At 43.1% G+C, this 22,530-nt stretch overlaps 1 protein-coding gene across 4 annotated transcripts; it reads right to left on the bottom strand.

Moving 5' to 3' along the window:
• Positions 1-2,944: 2,944 nt before the first annotated feature.
• On the bottom strand, positions 2,945-22,426 carry Elmod2 (ELMO domain containing 2). 4 transcript variants are annotated; one of them, NM_001109506.1, is given in 9 exon segments: positions 2,945-6,873; positions 7,194-7,327; positions 8,062-8,130; positions 9,692-9,825; positions 12,476-12,605; positions 13,587-13,684; positions 19,242-19,270; positions 20,974-21,121; positions 22,279-22,377. In NM_001109506.1, coding segments are annotated over 8 exon segments (882 nt in total). In that variant the 5' UTR covers positions 21,116-21,121; positions 22,279-22,377; the 3' UTR covers positions 2,945-6,727.
• Positions 22,427-22,530: the final 104 nt, after the last annotated feature.

The following is a 22,530-nucleotide window of genomic DNA, read 5'->3' as shown; positions in this document are numbered from 1 at the left end:
CTCAAACTAGTGGAAAGGAAAAACTAAACCTAAAACACTTTACATCAATCAACACTTAAAAAAGAAGCTATCAAAGAAAATATTGCTAATTCATTTTATTATTATTATTTATTCACAGCTAATATACCCAATAAAGTACTGTTAATTCCATCTACGATTTGTCTTTTTGAGGAGCCTCAATTTAAGAGTAGGGGCTCAGCTAGAATACAGAATTGTCCCCAGAGCAAGAGAAGTTCTGCAGAATCAAAAGTACAAACTAACTCTGTTCATACAGGTGTCTGGAGTCCATATCTTACACCTGGAGACACGAGATTCATTTCGTCATAGATGTTATCATTGGTGAATCTTGACTGTCTGTCCAATTGGAAGATGGTCAGCAGGAGCACAGTGTGATTTGGGTTGTTTTGTTTCCCACTCTTACGAACTGAGGGTGGGGCAGCAGACAGAGGCAGTCAGGTGCCCTGTTCCTGTTTTAGTCCCTTCAGGATGTGTTGTCTTCGGCAAGTTCCCTCCTGGGCTTCATACTGCTGTGGTGTTGCTGTGGGTCCTTTTGCTCCACCCACATAGAAATCGTAGGTAAACAGGAGCTTTTCTTCATGCTGGTCTTCGGTGGCTTCTGTGTTCATTCTGTGTCCATCCGTGTAGGACAACAGCTGGGGCAGAGGTGGAGGCAAAACTGTGTGGTCCCTGTGCAGGTGTGTGTGCGGGACACTTAATTCTACCTGTCTCCACTCTCTTCTGCAGCCCTGGGCTGTGACTGGTGCTGTGGCTTTCAGATGCACCGAGGCATCAGAGTACCTCAGCTCTTGATGGCAGACCGTATGACAATTCTTGTGTAGGTATAGAAAAAGAGATTTCTATGTCTCACTTAACCAGTGTCACAGCTACTGGCCAGGTTGTTTGAGACTTCTGAGTTGGTCTGCAAGTTACAGAGCTGGAGGAAGACCCTTGAGAGAAACCTTTTATTCAACTCAATGTTGCAATGTCAGGGGAGGCAGGACAGATACCACTTCCTAGCTAATTCCCTCAGTGAGCCGGGGCAGCCTGATCCAAAGGCCAGAGAAGGGACATTTGCACCAATCACAGCACAGCACGTCATATGCAAATGAGAACATGTTTACGCGACAGGCCCCACCTCCTGGCACTCATCACAGCAGTTCCTGGGCCTGACCACCAGAGGGGCTCCTCCCCTGGCCTGTGTGGAAATGGTTGGAGGGTTGTACAGCATGTCTTTGGCTTTTTTGTGGGTTCTTCTTTCTTCCACTCTTCTCCACCCTTTCTCTTCCCCTTTCATCCCCCTAACCTAGATAAGAGAGAAAAAAAGATAGAGGGGGCTTAAGGAAAGCATTCCCTGAATAAAGTCAGGGGTTGGAAAGGGGTGGGTATACGTTATCTTTAGATTACTTCCTGCTGATTAGAGGCATTGAGTTCATTGGGGATGTCTGATCTTCACCATCAGGATATGCAATTTCTTGTTGTTTCTTCTTTATACAAATCTCGACCAACACAACCACTAACAACCCAACCAACAACCCACTAAGCTTCTCAGGGCCTTAGCATGTATAATACCCAGAATTCCCAACGTCACATAATGGCAGAAACCATCTGCAACTGGCAAAATCACGCCCCTGCCGGAGCACGAGGAAAATTATAGTCAGCTGCTGTGGACAGTCTGAAGTAACCCCATATCCCATATCTGCAATTAAAACAAAAACATATTCTTAAATGATTTCTGTGTTTTTTTTAAAGAAGCCCAAACTCCAATGCTCACTACAAGGTTGTCTAGAGTTCACCAAGGCTTCTGAGAGTAAAACCTCTGGCACAGGTGGATGGTTTGAAACATTCATGACAGGCTGTATCTTCAGGAACTGGAACAATCAGGGCCTTTCTTTGTGTATTTCTGACAAGGCGTTCATGGAGTTTTCAAAACAGCTAACATTTACACAAGGGTTATCCAGCTACTGTGGAAAGCAAGGAGGAGTCCAAAGGATGCCTGCTGATCAGAATCCCATTGTCTCATCCTTCAGCATTTTTGCTTACTCATGGGAAAATGAGCCCCAGATAGCAAGCTCCGGGCAAAGACCTAAGACCTTAATAGTAACACAAATAGTGATTTTAACATTTAACACCTGCTCAGGGCCCTACCCTAGGGAGAGCAGAGTCTCCTTTATGTCTCAGGGAAAGGAGATGTTTGTTCTTTTTATAGTAGCCCATCTTCAGAGAGATATAGACCTTCCTTCCAGACCAGCACTAATATTTTCATAAATGGGGATCTCCTAGGACCTAATTACCTGCCCCAGCCCACCCTTTCATGTTCCACCTTCTCAATGCCAGGGATCACTCCAGTAGTGCATGAAAAAGAGGAATAGCCACACCCAACGCCATCGCCACCATTCCTCGCTTGTTAACAACAGGAGAATTTTGTGGTGGGTGCTTTAACGTCTCTCCCGACACTGCTCTGGCCGCTCTTCCCATTCCGGCGTGCTAAGACCTGACTTCTTGTTATGTGAGCATCTCACTTCTTAGGGTCTTCCCCTCTGGAGTCATCACTGCCTGCCTGTGCACTGCACCTGAGTGCGGGGTGAAGTACACTCATGTGCACAGCTTTGAGCGGTGAGGAACTGGGATGCTATGTCGGTTCCTCATTCCTGCCAACTCTTGGGTAAAATGCCACTGGCCGTCACACTCCAGTGTGACATACGATGGCATACAGTGGCATTTCTGCTTAATAGAAGACCCTTTCAGCTTTCCTCAGCCTCCCAGGGCCTGTTAGTGTCTGCTGGGATCACCTTCCACGGGGCTGCAAAAAGCCTTTGTTCAGGTTGGCTTCTGAAGGAATCCCAAACCTTACAGTATCTTGGATCACAAACAGAAAACATGTTACTTTGTTTATTTGCTTCATCCTGTTTCCCCTGTGGCAGTAACAAATGAAGTCAATTACACACACACACTGGAATGCCACGAAACTGAAAAAATCGAGTATTAGTATGTAAATAGAACGAGGACAGTGTAAGAAAATGATGAGCAGCATGAATCACTTCTACCCTTGGTGAAAACTGGGTGGAATGCGGTGAGTTCAGGTGAAATGGTGGCTTCTTGTAAAACGAAGTATACTTTTGGTCTCAGAGCCACTTACTCTCAGTCAGTAACACCTTATACAATTACAAGGTGACTTAAGAGTCTCACAACTTGGGATCTGGAGAGATGGCTCAGTGGTTAAGAGTACTGATTGCTCTTCCAGAGGTTCTGAGTTCAAATCCCAGCAACCACATGGTGGCTCACAACCATCTGTAATATACATTAGATAAATAAAAATTAAAAAAAAAAAAAGAGTCTCACAACTTACCTGTAATTTAAGTATTGTTTCCAGAATTCAAATGACTTAAATAGGGGTGGAGGACACAACGGCAGCCCAAGCATCCATGGAAAGGCTTACAACAGTTTCAGCTGTGATTTTATTCTCTCACTTAACATTACAAACAAAAGGACATCACATTTCACACTACTGCTTTTACATGAAACTCAAATGCTTGATGCAAAATAGACAAAGTTACCAACGGGTACTTTCCCTCCAGGGAACACTACAGCTTAAATATTGGTCAGTACTTTAACAAAACACAGAACTACCCTACCAAAGTCAATGTGGTCGTTGGGTCCTACCTACATTACATTTAAAAATTTTATCTCATCAAAAAACTGGAGACAGAAAAAACCAAAAATACACATCATGATTTTCCTCAGAGTGTTAACAAGTCCCCTCATCTTCATTTAACAGCTGCTTGTGTGGAGAGGCTACTCACATGTGAACATGACAAAGCCTCCCCAGAAGCACCGCCCTTCCTGGGTTAGAGTAGAGCACCTATTCTGAGGACGCAGCTGCTGGTCCCCAGTTATGAGCACAAGAATAAACTCCCACCCTCCCGGGCAAACTCCATCTTTTATTTGGCTGATACCCTTCTGCTGCAGAAACGAAGAGCTGCTTTTCACACCCAAGTAATCGTTTTTCTTTGAGCAAAACTTTTAATCAAAATCCCTTTCACTGAATATTCTCAATGGACAGAATGATATGATAGCCAACACTGAGGGAAGACTCTTTAGTCTTTTTTTTGCATACATTTTCATAGAAAAATAATACAAATCCTAGTAGCTCTACAATAGAAGGAAAAAACAGGATAGAAATTTTTAAGAAAAAAAATTTGATTTTTGAACTGTAAACGGTGCCAGTTTAAAATCATTTTTATACCTAGCTGTACTGTTACATTTATTTACAAAGAGCCTGGTCTAGGTTCTGTGAGATAACTAAGTGTCTCCCATTTTTAAAAAGATTGTCTTTCAGAGCATTTGAACTGCTAAATGTTGTGTTTATATATTTTATGCTACTCTTGTCACCGGTAAAATTTCTTCACCTTCACATATACAAGAATTCATCTCCACATTGATTCTATTTTATTTAATCTAAAAGTAACATAACTTTCTTGCTACTCAATGCCATTACTACCAATTTGCTACATTGTAATTTTAATAGTTCTAGACACAGGTGAGCATCTAAACATGGGCTTTAAAACTGCATGAAGTTCTGATGTCTGCTGCAAGTAAGGGGAACTGACTGTGCTGTTCCTTTCCTGCATACACCTAGCCCATCAGTCTGGGGCTTCCTGTTAAATTCTCGTGTACAACTAGTGACAGTCAAGCTTCCAGAATAGCAGAACTTTGAAGCTGGAATTGGCTTACAGATCAGTTCACTATATAATTATATGAAATGGCTAATGATAATTCTAACAAAAAAAAAACCAAACAAACAATATCTGTAATGTACAAAGGAGGATTTAAAGACTGTGACATTAACCTAACTATGATAATATGTTCTTCACATCATTATAGAGTTATTTTCTGTCAGGAAATAATTACTTATTATTATTAATTATTATTTCCTCTTTCATACTTCAAGTAGTCGTTTTATTACATATGCTGATAAAGAGTTAAATCAGTCCAAGATCTGGCTGCTGAAAGATTAACATACATGCACAAGTACTTTTAGCACAAAAGTTACAGACAAATACAGCTGCTGTCCATGGAAGACTTCACACTATAATACAGTGAACAATAACGGTAAACATGTGCTCCTTGTTAGGGTCTGGCGACACAATATATCATAAACCCTGGACGACAAGATTTTTTAAAAATGAAATTATGTTACCAGGGTTGACAAATCCCCTATAAGAAATCAATTATTAAATTCCTATAATACTGAAAAGTTAAATCCTTTCTAGTATTATAAAGCAAACCTACTTAAAAATAAAGTTTCATATTCCTTAAGGAAACAGTTTGAACCCATGCTCTGCAATGCAGCCTACACAACACAACAGCTGTGGCTCTCCTAAGGACACCCGTCCCGTGCTCCCTCGCTCTCTCACTCTCTGACAAGTGTGAAGACAGGCTTGTCAGAAGACACGAACAATTGTGGGAAAGCAGCAAACTTCCCTCTATCACACAAGCTAGTCATTACATACCTGATATTAAAAGATGTGCAAAACATCACCATGTATTAGGTTAAACTATGATGTCATAAACTGGTTTCCACGGAACTCAGCAGTGTTTCTCATCCAGTCTTTAAGCTCTTTTAGTTTGGCTCTGGGAATAAATCTCTTAACACATGCCAAGAGGGTACCGCCCCATCAGAATCTCCTCACGTATAACCCTCCACAGTACTTGCTGCCCTCCTGAGATTTTGGAGAATAAAGCTATACAAAAATGCACAGTCATGATCCGGGCTATGGTAGCACCCCACAGGCTGCTAACCCGGTCCCTACAACATCAGCCAGAAACACCAGAGGCAAAGCAAGGGTAAGCAAAAGAGAACAGCAAGTCAAATACACCAATGATCGGGAACAGATGTCTAAAAAGCTCTAAGTTTTCTTCTTGTGTTTCAAAGAGAGTTTAATCGAAAAAGAAGCTATGTTTCAAATGCAATCAAGATTTTCCCAGCAGAGGCACCTCCTTTCTAAACACACAGGCCTCCAGTGGGGCTCTGAGGAAGGTTCCTTCTACAGCTGATAAAAGAAAATACTGGACTGGAGTAAATGCCTAGAGTCCTTAAAATAAGACCTCCAACGTGGGCTACTTCTACAGAAGCTGCTAGTCACCAGCACCGCCATCCTCTCATTTCTGCTAGTCAGGCACCGGAGAAATCAAAGGACGCCATGATTGTTCACCCTCCCTGACAGAGCCTCGCTCTCTCTGCTCTAAGGATAGGACTTCTTGACAAGAGCTAGAGACACAAAGAAAGCCTCAGACGATACCCCGTGCTGATTTGCCTAGAGATAAAAGACCAAGAGCATTCAGAAGCCACTTCCAGAGTGAACAGGGACCCTGCAGAGGTCTTAAATGACACCAGCACGGGAGCACAGCACACAAAATGAGAACAGACTTGTGCACATTTTGATCAGTTGGCTAAATATAAATATACCTGATTTATACTTTTGAAACTAAGAGGCTAGACCCAAGCTCCAAACTGTAGTTGGCGTGGCTCTGGACGGTGTGGCTCTTTGGAGAACAGGGTATAAACGAATGTAAACACACACTGATTGTCCTCTAGCTTCCTTAAATAGAGTTTCTGAAGTATTTTTGTAGGAAATTATATGAGTGTAGTTAATCAGATAATTTCTATAATAACATATAAATTCTGTTTTGTGTGCAAAAGGTGGTAGAAAGAGAAGATAAGTGGTGTTCATGTTTTCAGAGTGAGCACAGCATTGCAATCCATCAAGAGTCCTTTGATCCTCTCGTGAAACTTCTCTCTGTACAAGTTGAAGTACATAATGCTTTCTGGCTCTTCTTCAAGCCAAAACTTGTCAAATTCATAGACAAGGTAACCTGGAAGTAAAAAGCATACACACATTGTCCACAGGAGTAATTATCTATTTAGACCATCTTTAGAAAGTACACGTGCATCTGGGGCCAGGGATGAGGCCGCTTGGCCTGCAAGCCAGACAATCTGACTCAAATATGAAAGAAGTGCTGAGAGTACACGAGAGATCATCTTCCGCTATTCTCCCGACAGCAAGGATCTTAAGCAATAAAATGACAAACGCCAGCTCTGTACCTCACAGGCATTAGGGTAAAAGCTCTATACTCTGCCTTGTTGGGAGTCCGCAGTGCTCTGAGGCGGGTCTGGCTCTGAGCCCGATACTCACAGTAGAACTGGTGAAAGTGCTCCATTGTGGGTACCCCAGGGACGAAGTTGTAGAGATGAAGCTTCAGCGCCTCGCTCTTCAATAAGCTGTAAGCCATCTCGGTGAGATTGATCCCAACTATTGCATAAGAATACCTACGTCACAAACACCGCCAGTTACACAGCTAGCCGATGGCTTGGAACAGAGGCTTACAGTGTGTGCAGAGCTTACTAGAGTCCCCCAAACTGTCTCTACTGTGCTTCTCACAGGACTCCCTTTGCAGTGACCTCGCTAAACTCAGTCAGGAAGATCAAAGTGCTTGTTTTTTGAAGGCTGTTAATTTTCTGAACAGAAGCTAAGAAGTAAAAATAAAAGTTCTGACCATGCGACATTTAAGAACACTAAGGGAGGGGTTGGGGATTTAGCTCAGTGGTGCGCAAGGCCCTGAGTTCAGTCCCCAGCTCCGAAAAAAAGAAAAAAAAAAAAAGAAAAAAAAAAAAAAGAACACTAAGGGAAGGGACACCCACACACACCGAGCTTTATTGTCCTAGTGATTATTTATAAAGCTAATAACAAGGGCTCAGTTAGCCTTTCCTTTACCATTCTCAAAGCTAACTCTCATTTTCCTATTTCATTGTTACTTTCTCCTTCTACTTTTAAATATTCCTGAAAAAAAAAATATGAGCCCCTATCTTTGTTTTATAAACTACAACATGTGATAAAATTTACTTTGGAAATAGAACATTTATGATCACTTTTCTTTAAAATAGTTTATATTATTCTTTCTGCAGTTACAATCATTAAAATGATATCATTTTAGGATACATTTTGAAATACATAGTCCTTTTCACTTCAAGAGTCTAGCTTTTTAAATGTTTGCCCAGCTTACCCTAACTTGGGGTGATTTGAGCGGGAGAGGATCTGATGTGCTTCGCTGGTGTAGTTCTCGCTGAAATACCTAAACAAGTTCAAGGAAAACGAGGAAGTGAAATGTCCGCCGGACGCAGAGCAGGCAACCGCCACTGTCTGACCGATGGCCCTTGCTGCTACAGCCACTCCGCCTCAAGCCACCTCGATGCTCAGAAAGGAACCTGAGTCCAAATTTAATCCTAAAGAATCAGGCCTATTAAATAAGGAGCACAGACTGTCTCTTGGCAAGACTATGTCAGCAGGGAGATCGTCGCCTACAAAGGGACGTCCTATTTGCTTACAAATGAAGAAAGTCCCGAGTTTTGAAATCTGCGACCTCTCATCCTGTCCAATAAAAGTGCAGCTGCTGGGCCGCCCTCCTTCACTGTCTGTCCTGTCTGCCAGGCTGGAGTGTGCACTTGGAACACACAGCTGACAGGCGCTGACCAGCAAGCCATGACTGATAGATGTGGGTCCTGGCCACCTTCACATCAGCCTATGCTCTACACATAGTGAAGAAACTGTACGTCATTAGAGGTCTACCAAGGCCCCACAGCACAGTCTAGAGTCAGACTCTGTTAAGTTACTTAAACTCCAGGCTCAGTAGGATTCTCTTCCGGTGGAGGCAGGGAAGTCTTAAGTTCATTAAAGATTACTGTGTGATTTATCTTCAGGAAGCAGAACTACATAAAACTCATACAGCTTTAGGCATTGCCAAAACATACATGCATCTATGATGTGAACAATGTAGGTCTTGAAATCTCATTATGGCGCATCCCTCCTCCCACGGCTTTATCCACATGACCTAAACATTTCCTCAGTATTAACTTAGTTTACTTCAGTTCAGATTGTTTTCACATTAAGAAGTATCCATAGAAATTACTGGCATCCATTCTCAACACTAGTTACAGTCTGTAAGCCACAGTCTACAGATAAACACTACAGTCTGTATACCTGCACATCTATACAGCAGAGTGGTTCTCAACCTTCCTAATGCTTCGACACCAACCATAAAAGTGTTTCCCTGCTACTTCATAACCACAATTTTACTACTGTTGTGAATCATAATGTAAACATCTGATATGCCGCCCCCAAAGCGGTCACAGTCCACAAGCTGAGAACCACTGGTTTAAGAACTCACCTTCCAGTCCCTTACTAGAATAGTGCTGACTATCAGTTGTGATCTTTATGGCATATCTGGGATCGCATGCACAGAGCCTAAGCACTAAGGGAAAGAGGCAAGTTGTTACAGCATGACACGTGGTGGTTCAGGTCAACAGCCAGGGGTAGTTAGGAGATGTCACCTAACCTGGTTGTTTCCCCAAATGGAATCAGAGCTTGCACAGTGGAAACAAGAAGGCAAAACTAGAAAGAGGTGTTCATGACTCTTAAGCAGATGTCAGAAGTAAGGCCGGAAAGACAGAAGAAGGGAAAGGCACTGGAAATACTAGTAAGCACACACACACACACACACACACACACACAGGTCTTTGAATGTTGCCAGCACACTAGCAAACATGCACATTATACCTAAGAAAACTTATCGAGTTAACAGGAAGCAATTGCAGAATTTTGTTCAGTCAAGGAAAAGATAATTTGTCGCCACTTACACAAGATTGATCAGTCCGAGTATGCCCATGCCTCTGAAGTCTGTTTTGGGATCATCGCCTTGGAAACCAATGTCTGCCCACTGCTTGGAGATCCGGGCCTTCAACTTTTTCGTTGGCATCAGAAGACTCCAAAGCTGCACAAATACGCTTTTGTGTTACAAATAATAGTAATGTTCTTGGCTTATTGGGACATTCTCCTTTTCTTAGTTTATCTAATTCATAATTGAATACTTGAAGTTCAACAATTTTTATATGCAGATTCTAAGACCAACAAGGACTGTATTCAAAACACAGTATATCTATTCCAACCAGAATGGCTGTTGTGAAGAATCATTTTTAAAAAACACTACAGAAATCTAGAGCAATGACCTGTGTTTACTAATGTGTGTGTGTGTGTGTGTGTGTGTGTGTGTGTGTGTGTGTGTGTGTATGCATATATATTGTTTGAGAAGAACAGTCAGGTCAATGGACCCATATTCAGCTTGAATAGGCTATGCTGTAATGCTGGATGGTTAATCTTTAATAAAAAGAAAAGAGAGGGAGGTGGGAGGGAAAGAAATAAAGAGAAATTAATTCTGAGGAGGGACCATGGAATAATATTAATATAACACAAGAAATGGGTGTGTGCGATTATTTCATAAATTTTCATTTTTAAGAGAAAAAAGATGATTTGATTTTAAATAAATATAATCTTTACCACTGAAGTTGTTATCAGGTAAGAAATTTTGATTAACAATCTTTCCCTTTGTTAGGTAGTAATAAACCAGTCAATGAAAAATAATTAAGAAAAATTGGTCATTTTCAAGATCTAAAACATACTTGTACATACTGAATAAAAAACTGAAAAGCTTTGCAAAACAGAAATGTGTGCTCCTCCCCATCTCGTCACCACAGTGGGCACTGTGGAGTGAGGGTGTCCTGTTCCCTAACAAGATGTCAACACTATGGCCTTCCTTGTGTCTGGCCTCAAGCTAGCTCCAGTTATTAGACTGGGCTTTATCTTGCCCACTCTCTTATGAGCAGCCCAGGAGCTTACTGATGAGGAATGTGACCAGAGCACTAAGGCTTCAGATGTGTGGGCTGCAGTGGAGAACCACTCCTCAGTTTCTTTCTTTCTTTCTTTTTTTTTTTTTTTGTTTTTTTCTTTTCTTTTTTCTTTTTTTCGGAGCTGGGGACCAAACCCAGGGCCTTGCGCTTGCTAGGCAAGCGCTCTACCACTGAGCTAAATCCCCAGCCCCAACTCCTCAGTTTTCATTCATTTGTTTGCTTCTTTGTTTCTGGAGATTGGGTCTTGTTATGCAGCCCAGAGGAGTTTTGAATTCCCATCCTCCTGCCTCAATCTCCAAAATTCTGGGATTACAGAAACATCCCATCATATTCAGCTTTTAATACTCAAGGTTTAATATCCATCATGGGCTGCAGCCTGGAGACACTGATTTCATAAGGTTAAGGTGAAGTTCAGATCTAAAGATTAGACCCTGACAAGAGCTGCTGAACACGTCTTTGCTTATACTCAAACAACTTCAACTCCACAGCTCTCTTCCCAGCAAGACTTCAGCGGTGTGCTCCAGTCGCCACCATTCTACCACCAGAGCTGAGTTTCGTGGTGGACAGCCAGGACAAAGGTCCCTGGACTGGGCACTGGGACATATGTCTTACTCCTTCCTGACAGCAGGTTTAACAGAAGGCTTGGCAGCTAAGGTGGATGAAGACTGTGAGCCTACGTGCTCTAAGTCACTCAAATATGAGCTCAGTCCACATAACAGCTCCTGGCACTGGAGCTACAAATGGTGCTAGGAATTGAACCCAAGTCCTGTGCAATGGCAGTAAGCACTCTGCAGTTCTGAGCCACCTCTGCAGCCTCACTTTGGCAGTTTTAAGCATTTTATCTTACACAGATGTCCCAGGAGACTTTCCATAGAACACTGGGTCATATCGAGTACTACCTCCAAGTGCAATACACGCTTGTGCTTCAAGGATAAGTGGGTTCACCTGAGATAAAGCCGAGGGGGAGGAAAGTATGAGCAGGGAGGCAGCAGAGAGGAGGGACACGTAGGGAGAGACAACCAGAACTAAGGATGCATGAAATGTCATCCGGAAACCGGTACTTTATGAAGATGGTGAGGAGGGAGACCAGAGAGGACTGAGAGAGAGGACAAGGGGGAGGAGGGAGAGAGGAGCAGAATGGAAAGAGAGAAAAGAGTGTGAGAGAATGAAAGAAAAGTTTGAAGTCACACCTTTACTCCTCCTCCAGAGTGTGAATTGTAGCAGAGGATGGGCAGGAGGCAGCACCCTCCTGGCTCTAGTGCAAGTCCCCCACCTCCCCTGGGCCGGGAATCCTTTTCCTCCAGTGAAGGCCTACCCTGGACAGTCTAGCAATTTCTCTAAGCCTCAACCTGTAGAGATGGGTGCTCCTACCACGCTCGCACACTTACACAACAGAAGCAGGAGGCAAAAGGTGCTCTCTCCCCCTCTTCTTTCTTACCATGGCAGTATTTGCCAACTCATGCTGGGCTGGTCCCAGAAGAGACACAGTCCTGAACAAACGGACATGCACTTCACAGCTTCAGTGCTGCTGAAAGAAAGCCAAGTCTCCACAAGCAAATTAGATAAACAGAGGCTCCGAGGCCTGGGTGTCCATGCTTTGAGTCCGAGAGCTCCTGTATTTTTAAAGATGCTTATCAAGTAAGAGCTGCTGGCCAACAGTCTTTTCCAACTGAAGGAGCCGGAAGAGTGCGCAGCTCTCACAGCAGAAGCTCGCTCCCTGAACCGAGGCAGCCTTACCTTGAGGAGCAGCTTCTCATGCTGTGCATTGGCAGAATCGTAGGGCTTTTTCCTCACATTTTCTACGTCATGGTAGAGCTGTCTATAGCCAGTGATCTGCAGTAAGCATGTCCTCATGCAGATTTGAAAACTGAGGATAAAATTATTAGTTTAAGTCAGACCTCTTTATAAAATAAATCGAGGCCTGGGGGAGGGCGTGTCACACATCTACGTAGGAAGTGGTTTGTCACTTCTGACTTAACTCAAGAGCATTACAAGAGCTCCATTATTAGAACTTATTCATCACATTTTCTGAGATGTCCACACATCCCCAATTCTTTACTGTCACTTTGCAGCATCTCTAATAACTTGAAGTGTATCCCAAACAACCCAGGATGAGTTATCCCAGTCTCCCCGGGTACAGTAGCCTGCTCTCCCTGGCCGACATGCTGTTTATAGTGACTCTACCATAGTGAAGCACACGAATCTTTAGTTCCCAAGCCAGGGCATGACAAATCCCAATCCATCAACAGTCTGGAAGACCTTCAAGCCTCACCTTGTCTATGACATGCCCTTCAGACCAATTGCACAGCACCAACTCCTGCTGGGGTTGTGGCCTCTTACCTCAAGAATTCATTTCCTAACTGCTGTCTTCCCCAAAGCCACTCTTCACCTCCCTTACTTATGTATCAACTAATGTCACTTATTCTAACACAGAAGACGTCTAGTCATCTGTGTGTGTCTAGCCAGCTACTTGGTGGCTCTTGTAGAACAAGAGTTCACGGCTTACAGATGGCCAGAGCAGCCTGTTCATGAGGGACAGAAAACACTGTAAGGACTCGGCAGAACGTGTGACACACACTGGAGGGACATGGGAGGGTCTGACCTGAACAGCACATAGACACCAGACTCTGAAGGGCAGGAAGACCAGCTGCCGGCTATTTAACCTCAGGGACTGAGTGGGAAGGCCTGGCCCTGTGGCTGCAGCCCTGTGCAGTTATCAGCAGTCTGGGCCTCAATGCTCAGGGGATGACAGAGCTGGGCTGTCTCCTCCACAAGCCTTCCCCGCCACAGCCCAACTGTGCAGAGCTCTGCACAGCAGGCGACATTAGTCACAGAGGGAGCAGCACACCTGCTGTCCTTCTCGGGGCAGATCTTCTTTTCCTTCATGATGTCCACTATGCACCTGTCCAGGTCGCTCTCGGCAACTCGTGTTGCATTCTGTAGGACCTAGTTATGGAGATACAGTGGAATGAGAGAAGTCTCCAAGGGCTGATATAGAAGTCTGTTTTAAGACATTTAAGCAATTTTACAAAGAAGATATTAAAATGAAAAAAAAAATCACACTTACTTCAGATCTCCCCCAAAGCTGGAATCGTATAAGTATTTGTGGTTTTCTAAAAACCTCCGACCACACTCAGAAAAGCACATGTAGCTAACCAAATAGGTAATGGAGTCATGAAAGTGGGGAGGGTTGGGAAGGAGGCCAGCATATACAGGAGGCAGAGTGGGTAGGAGGGAGAATACAACTGCAGAACACTACATAACTGTGAAATTGTCCAAAAAAAAAAAAAAGTTAACATTTTTAAAATAATTTAAAAAGAGGAGTAGCAACAGGCTCCAAGAGCTGTCTTTTTGTGCAACCTCCTCACCAAGCCCCACCCTGCTATCCCTGCCACATCCAGTTCTCCAGCATTCAGTGCTGGCAGCTTCCCTTCCTGCAGTCTCCTGTGCCAGAATTCAGGTGATGTTTCCATGCAGTCTGTTTCTGGTCTGTCTGATGACATCTTCTATCTGTTTAGGAGCCCATGCTGACTATGGCCCTCTTCTACAACCATTTGAGCTACCACAGGCCACTCTTACTTCTGCAAAAGTTTGCAGACTGAACTTGTCAATGTCTTCCAACATATTCAATGAGATTTTGATTAAAACTTCACAAATTCATAGGTCAAATTTGGAATTCATATTTAGCAACACTGAGTCTTTTAATTGATGAATATAGGCTTTTTCCCCCAAAAAAACATTTCTCCATAGGTTTTAGGACTGAACTAAAACTCCCTGGACGTTTCGCACTTCTGGCTGCTGTGGCAGGAGGCACTGCTCTTTGATGATCCACAGTGCATTGCGACTACAGACAGAATACTGCTGCCGAGTATTTCAGCTCACTCAAGAACACACAGCAGCAGCCTCCAAGGACCCAGTGTCGTCTCGTCTATGTTCTCAGGCTGCATCTCTGATAATACGCATAGCTCTTTCTGGCCAACTATGTCTCAGGGTTTTGTTTTGTTTTGTTTTCTTGCTGACTGTAGCCCAGGACTTCAGCACAATGCTGCACAGAAGCAGAGAAACTAAACATCTCTGTCATGCTCTCAACTACATGCGGCAAAACCTTCAATGCTGAATGTTTCCTGTGATGCCAGCTACACATTGTCTGCTGGCAGTCTTTAATGGACTGAGGGAGTTTTTGCTTTTCTAGTCGGGAAAGATTTTAATCATGAGCAGAATTCCCAGTATCTATCAAAATGACCATAGTTTTCTGACTAGTTACTGTGGTAATAAATTATACTCTCTGTATTTAATCAGAATATATTATCCTTTCTATGTGTTACTGGGATCAGTTGTTCTATAAGAACTCTTATATCACATTCATAATGGACACTAAGTTGTACGTTTATGTCTTTGGTTTTAGTGTACACTCAAAAGGAGGGGTGGGTGTCTTCCCTCTATTTCCCAGGACTTTCTGCTGACAGTTCCTTCTTCCACGAGTGTTTGGTAAGAATTAAAGCCAGGCTGGAGAGAGGCTCAATGGCACAGAGCACTGGCTTCTTCTGCAGAGGACCTACCTGACAGCTCACCACCTACCAGTCGGTGCCCTCTTCTTACCTCATGGGCACCAGATATGTACACAGAGCGCAGACATGCATACAGGCCAACACTCAGAAATACAACAGTTCGAACATCTTTTAAAAGAGGATTAATTAGGCCAATGCTGGAGAGTTTTGCAAATATTTTAGAGATTTTATTTCTTTTCTTGAATATGTGGCAACCTAGATTCTTTTATTTTCATATTAATGGATAAACTACTTTCCCATTTCCCATGAGCTTCAGGGTTTACTATCCTGAGGCTGCTCACTTACGCTCTACCTTTCTTCAGACTGGGACTCTTGGCTTTCTCTCCTAATTCATCAGTGGCTGGAGGTTACTGACATCACTAGTCTTTTTAAAGTATGGGCTTCTGAGTTTGGTGCAATGTCTACGTTTGTCTATTTTACTAATTCTTTGATTTTTCTGCGTTATAACTTCTTCAGCTTACTTTGGGCTCAGTTTCTTTTCAGGTTTCTAAAGGTACAAACAGATCGTACCTTCAACTGGTTCAGGCTTTTAAAATCTGCTTTAGTGAGCTAAGCAAATGTTGATATGTTGTGTTTCCAGGTCAATATTCTTTGTCTATTTCCCATCAAATTCCTCTCTGACCCACTGGGGTTACTGCAATATTTATAGTCCAGATACCACAGACTTTCACATTTTAGCATCCATTGGACGTAAGTTATAAATAGTTCCTAGTCTGTAACTGAGGAAAGGAGACTTAATTTTTAACCAACAAAGAAGGAATTTCAACTGTCCAAGAGCCTACAAGCCAACACAGCCACACTCTGAGATTGCTGCCAGGGATAAGCAAGCATAGCATCCATCGGAAGTGCAAAGTGTTTAAATATGTACGAGGTCTCACGGGTGCTCTCTCTCAAATCCTCACAGTGTTTACTGGCTTAATACATTATCACCAATATTATCAACATGCATTCTCTTATGTTGCCTTCTTAAAATCACCACACAGGTATTGATGAGGGACAAACAACTTGCACAAAGTCAAACACACAGGAAGTAATAAAATCAAAAATATTTCCAGACTTCTTTTCATGTAATAAAATACAGAGATTCTCAATGGAAATACCACAACACCAGAATGATATGCACGACTTGCATGTTTAAATTGACAGCCCACCTCTATGTATTGACAAAGTCGCTTCAATTCTAGGCTTCAAGACAACAAGGCAGCTATGATCTAACTTCGTCTCAGGCACTGGTAGTTATTCTCTTTATAGAGTAACAAAACCCATCAGTAATTGCCTTTTTTAATGGCGACATCATAAGAATACAACTTTAATATTAACCTTTCAAGTGAGATTTTTAAATAGCTACTAAATAATTGAAAAATTAGCATATTGTTTTCTGTTAACTTAATCCACTCTTGTTGAGTCCCAAAACACTGTAACCAGTAGTTCTCAACTTGTGGGTCAGTACTCATTAGGGTCAAACAACCCTTTTACAGCGGTGGCATTATCAGATACCCTGCACATCAGATATTTACATTATGATTCACGGTAGTGACATTACAGTTATGAAGTCGCAATGAAGTGATGTCATGGTTGGGGGTCAGCACATGAAGAGTACACAGCACTGGGAAGGTTGAGGCCACTGCTCTGAGTCATGTTCAGTCCCTCCTTCTCTGTATCACTCTTTGTCTCCTACTGATAACGACCCATCATCAATTTACTACTTCTACAAGTACTGAAAACCCTGGTAGAATCTGAACACACAGTAGTCACCCAATCCTTGTTGAAATTTTACCAAATCTGATCCCCTGTACTACTTACATTTAGCTTAATTTTACCACATATAAAATCCCACTAATAAATTCTGAGACCACAGACGCTGCTCCAGCCTGTCCTCATTCCGCTGATGTGTGGGTGCTGAGTTCAGATTCTGTCCCTTCTCCACCAGAACTAGGAAAGGGGCAGGTACCACACGCTCCTGTGGAGAAGGGGCCAGGGCTTCCCGCCACTCATCTATGTTTTCTTTACACTCAGAGTACTGTCACTTGCCAGAGTTGGGGCAGGCTCTGGGGACATGGACATAAGTGACAGACACTATGCTTTGTGCTGTTTCTTTGGGGCAGGAGAGAATGGAGAAATAAAGAAGTAAAATACTGTAAAAGAAAGAAGGCAAAAGGATGGGGGGCGCGCTTACGTTTCTAAGTAGAGAATGCTCCGGGAGCTCATGAGATCAGAACGGGATGAAACTGGAGGTGATGTGACAAACTTTTAGCAGGGAGAACGAACACTCTGGCCCTAGTGGCACACAGGCCTGATGGCTGGTGGCACTCTGGTTTAGAGCAGCAGCACAGGACAAGAGCAATGCTAGACGCAACAGAGAGCAACCAGGGGCTGGGGGTGCTCTGGGGGCAGCACTGACAGTGTGCAGGCAGGTTTCAAAGCATTGGAGAGGACATATAAGTGCTGGGTCTGTGGGTGTGGTATAAGGAACTGTAACACTTTTACAATATAGTTCCCAGGCCACTAGAAAGCACCTGTCAGAGGACAATTCGTTCTCAAATATCCCCAGATTTATGACACAAAGAAACACAACTTGATTTACATCAGTCAGTCTGTGTGGAGAAAACATGGCTTCTTACAGAGAGAGTAGAACAGTCAGAACACAGGGCTGTCCCTCCAAGCACGGCCCTGACCTACAGAAAACAAGCATCACTGGGGAACCAACACGTCAGAAACAGAAGCAGGACCTCTGGGGTGGAACCCAGTGTCTACACTCTACCAAGCTTCCAGAGAATCTGGGGCTCCTGAGTTTGAGACCTGCTGTAACAGCTCTGAAATAAAACGTGTCCAGGCAGGTCCCTACAATCACAAGGCTGCTGTGGGGAGCGGCCCGCTACAGTGCAGTAGCAGGTACCACACATGTGTTCAATTAGACAAGAATTAGGGCAGAAGCTTTCGAAGCTTCGGATGCCGTATTCTCATGAAGAAAACAAACTACAGTTTAGGATTCTGAACAAAGGTAACTCTATACCCTGCCCAGTGTCCATTGTGTGGATGCGAGTCAGTCTCACATAGATAACTCACAAATGAAGGACTGTACCCAAGATAACAAGCACCCTCCCTCTATAGATACTGCTCTTCAGAACGAATTGTGTCAGCTTGCCCAGTCCAACACCCTTCTGACCCCGGTGTGAGTCAGCTACTCTCATCAACACTAGCGACCAAATTATGTCCACGGTCTCCATTGTGAATCCTATTTTGCATTATGACCGAGTGCAGACATAATATGGATATTAAAATACAGATGTGCAGACAGATAACTAAACTGAAAATGTCATACAATAATAGATACCAGTAATTCTTACACAGACAACACTGTGACCTTACAGTCAATTCTAGCTGGTTAGTTCTTGGTTTCCCACTTAACATCAAGAGCTGCCCACCGAATCCCGCACCTGTGACCTACAGTGACACCAACTAGATAGAGGCCTTTACATGACCACACAATAACACTGCTTGAGGCTCCTGCAGATTTGCGCTTGTTTCTAATTCAGCAAATGCTGACTGCTATGTAGTGCATGCTAGGACTCGCTTTGGATCAACGCTTGCTTGGCTCTTCTCTCACACAACCTTCCCTGTGGACACAGTCTTCAGAAAGGCTTTCTTACCACGCTGGTCCCCAAAGCTACCACAGCTGCTGCAGAATAAACAGGCAAGATCCCCGTCTATAATAACACACCTCTGAACAAGGCGCAGAGTTCAAATACTCTTCTATCCATCAAAACACACAAAGTACTTTGAAAACAGAATTACAAGTTCTAAAATGAGAAAATGTAACTCGGTTTCTTATAGCAAAGGCAGTAAACATAATCCTAAAATCAAAGTGTTCCTTTTAAAGAAAAAAATACATTTAGGTTAAGTTTTCTAGAATTAGCACTTTAATGTGCCCTTACCTTACTCTTGGAATATGTCAAGGAATTTTCTGAAATTAAAAAAAAAAAGTTACCACTTGAACACATTTTCTGAATTACCCAAAATCAAGTAGCAAAAATATAATAGCAGTGATAAATCATTTCTTCAGTTTAAGGTGCAATTTCCACATGAACAACACAACAATCATCTCAAAATCTTACAAGACAGAGAAGGTAGAACCATCTTTCCCCAAATGTGGTACCAAGCCAGTGGCACTCTAACTTTCCCAGAATGTTGTTTCTGTGTAGACCGCCAGAGTGGGGGTGTTTGCCACTGCTCAAATATCAGAAATTCATCTGCAGACTATATTCTCCACTCCACTCTCTTCATCGTCAGCCTAAGCAAGTGACCAGCACAAGAACAAAGCAACAGAGACTGTCTGGCCAACTCTCCTCTTATCAGGCAAACAGCCTCTATATTCCTGGTTTCTGACCCAAGAAGAACAGCATTTGTATTGGTCTGTTAAAAAAAATGTTTCTGGTATATTAAGAATACTACTCTCCTTTTGAGAATTGTAAGAAAACGGCTTTTGCCTCAAAGTAAAGCTTTGAATATGCTCTTTCCTCATACTGTAAAGTGCCAACCAACACAGACTGCACAGGTCTGCGTCAAGAGGCACTTGGTTCTTCTGAGCAGGTGTGTATGCAGGGGTGTGTGTGCGTCAAGAATTGTGCATTATACTTCATCCAACCAGAGGCCACAAGATGCTCTACCATTCTTCCAACAATCCTGGGTACAGGGTCTGCCGTCCACACCTCACTCCCTTGGCCCTAAAGGCATCCATTCCTCATTCAAGGCATTTTGATCAACACAAAATAGGAGCTGGTTAATTCTTGATTTTCTACTTAACACAGCATCATGAGCTGTGGCCCTGCCCATGTCTCCTACCATGCCTAAAGTAACTTGAAACCACATTTCTCAACCATCTGAGTTTGAATTCAGAACAATATTTTCAATTAAACATTGAAAAATTGTTATTTGGCAGAAATATAATGCAAGCCAAACTGAGCCCCATGTATACCATAAACATTTCCCCAGCTATATTAAATTAAAAAGAAACGCATGCAATTTTTATTGTTATAACTTAACACAAAAATATTATCGCTTCAATGTATTACAAATACAATTATCATATATCTTTACGTTTTTTCATATAAAGTCTTTGAAATCCAGTGGGTATGGTACAGCACAGCACAACACAACTCCATACTTCAAGTACTCAGAACCATGTGGCTATCACTGTGAGCCTGGACCAGGCAGGTTCTAGAAATCTTTCCTAGTACCAATGAGCAGTCTGCCCATTCAGAAATAAGGGTGAGAAGTGAGAAGACTGATTAATGAGGCCTCAAAGTAGGAAACCAGATAACTGACTCTTCAATCTTTACCTCATACATCTGTGCAAAAATCTCAAATGGAAGAGAGAATAATTTTCTAGTTAACAACTGCAAATACAATCTGAATAATAATTGATACGTTTTTTAAAAATTCAAGAGGCTCATTCTTTGGGTACATATGAGATGTTCTATGAAGTTTCTTTTTATATACAATTATTTGATATTTGATTCAATAGTCAATAGTAGAATGAAAAGAACTCAAAGACTACAAAGTTTAATAAATTCAGTTGCAGTGACTCGCTCAAATCAAACTACCATGGGGTAAATAGACAATTATGTTTCAATTAATCTTGAATTTTTTGATTTTGAAGGACATTACCTATTCTGTAGGTCCTCTGTGCACCTCCATAGGTGTCAAAAATTCGCTGCAATTCACACTTTCCAGTCATTTGTCGTAAAACCCATTTCATCCAAAATCGGAAAAAGTGTCCATAGAAAAACTCCCACAAAGAAAGGAACATGTTTTCCTGGAAAAAAAAAAAAGGATATAAAAACGCAAGCTTAGTGGTCTCAAACTGGAATGGTAAAACTGAAAAGTAAATTAGGTTGATCCAACTCCCCAAATTATAATGAAATCCATTATTCAACTGTGTCTATTTTGTGACTCTTTAATCTATTAGGCAAAGAAATAACATACAACAGTTTAAATAATGATTAGCCAAATGGTCAATTTATCTCTTTGCTAAATGGTCACTTTTTTTAAAAAGTAAAAAAGGAGCAAAAAAAAAAAAAACTGGCCAAATTATTTAATCGATTAAAAGAATAACCACCTTACATTTTTGCCAAATAATTATATTTAATATTTTGGATTCCTACTTCCGCTTTTCATCCCTTGAAACTTGGAACAAAGAAGTTCAAGAATAAAAGGACCAACCAAGCAACAATTTCAAATCTATCACACATCAGATGTGGTTTCCCAAAGAAAGAGCTCTTCTTAGCCTTGGTTGAGAGCGTGCCCAGCTGTCCCAGTCAGCTGACTCTAACAAATGAAAACACTACAAGTGGCTTACAAACTGAAGCCTACAGGTTGGAAGCCGAGCAGATGGCATCCCGACCAATTTGATTTTTCCAGTCAGTAGGTGAAGGGCAGAGACACCAAGAGTTTTTTTTTTTTTTCTTTTAAACCCACAAAACCTATACACTTGATATAACTGGATCTTAAAAGAAAACTCTTCGAGTGCTAAACGAAGGGGAGGAGGGATGAGGGGGACCGAAAAGAAAGCCCTCCTCCCCTGCCTTCCAGTCCTGGGATTCGCAGACACACCCTCTCTGCGCCCGGCCGAGGGAGCTGTCAAATTCGAAATCCCCGCAGGGCAGGGCACCGGGGGTCGGTGCGGGACGCGCAGATCAGGGTCTTTAAAATGAGTCATCCCTTCGGCGCTTGTCGGGACCAAGGCGGCAGAACTGCCAGGCGCCCGCAGGCCGTCCCGCCGGGCCCCAGGGCCTCGGGAAACCGAGTGCGAGCCCCGAGGGCACCGCGCCGTCCCGCCCCTCTCGCGCGCGGGAACACTGCACAAAGCCCCGACGGCCTCGGCACCCTGCGGACTATCCGCGGGAAGACTGCGAGGCTGGCGCAACCGCACGCCAGCAACTCGGGGTGAGAGAAAAATAAAACAGCAGCCACCTCACAGAAGCGGAAGAACTAGGGGGAAGCTGGCACTGCCTCGGTTTCCCCCAGCTGCAAACACCGGCAACGGAAACGACGCTCTACGCGGAGCGCTCCCAGCGAACGCCGCGACCCGGAAGTCCGCACGGAGGCTGAGGGGGCGGGGTGTCTCCTGGCTCTGCGCCCCGCCTCTTCGTCGTCTTCGGATTGGCTCGCTCTCAGCCTATCACTGGTGCGGAAGAAGGGGCCTGCGGACCAGCGAGCCAGACG

The sequence above is a fragment of the Rattus norvegicus genome, chromosome 19, assembly GCF_036323735.1.
Source record: "Rattus norvegicus strain BN/NHsdMcwi chromosome 19, GRCr8, whole genome shotgun sequence".
NCBI lineage: Eukaryota > Metazoa > Chordata > Mammalia > Rodentia > Muridae > Rattus > Rattus norvegicus.
Note: the sequence above shows the minus strand (reverse complement) of the source record. Positions and strands in the feature narration are given on the sequence as shown.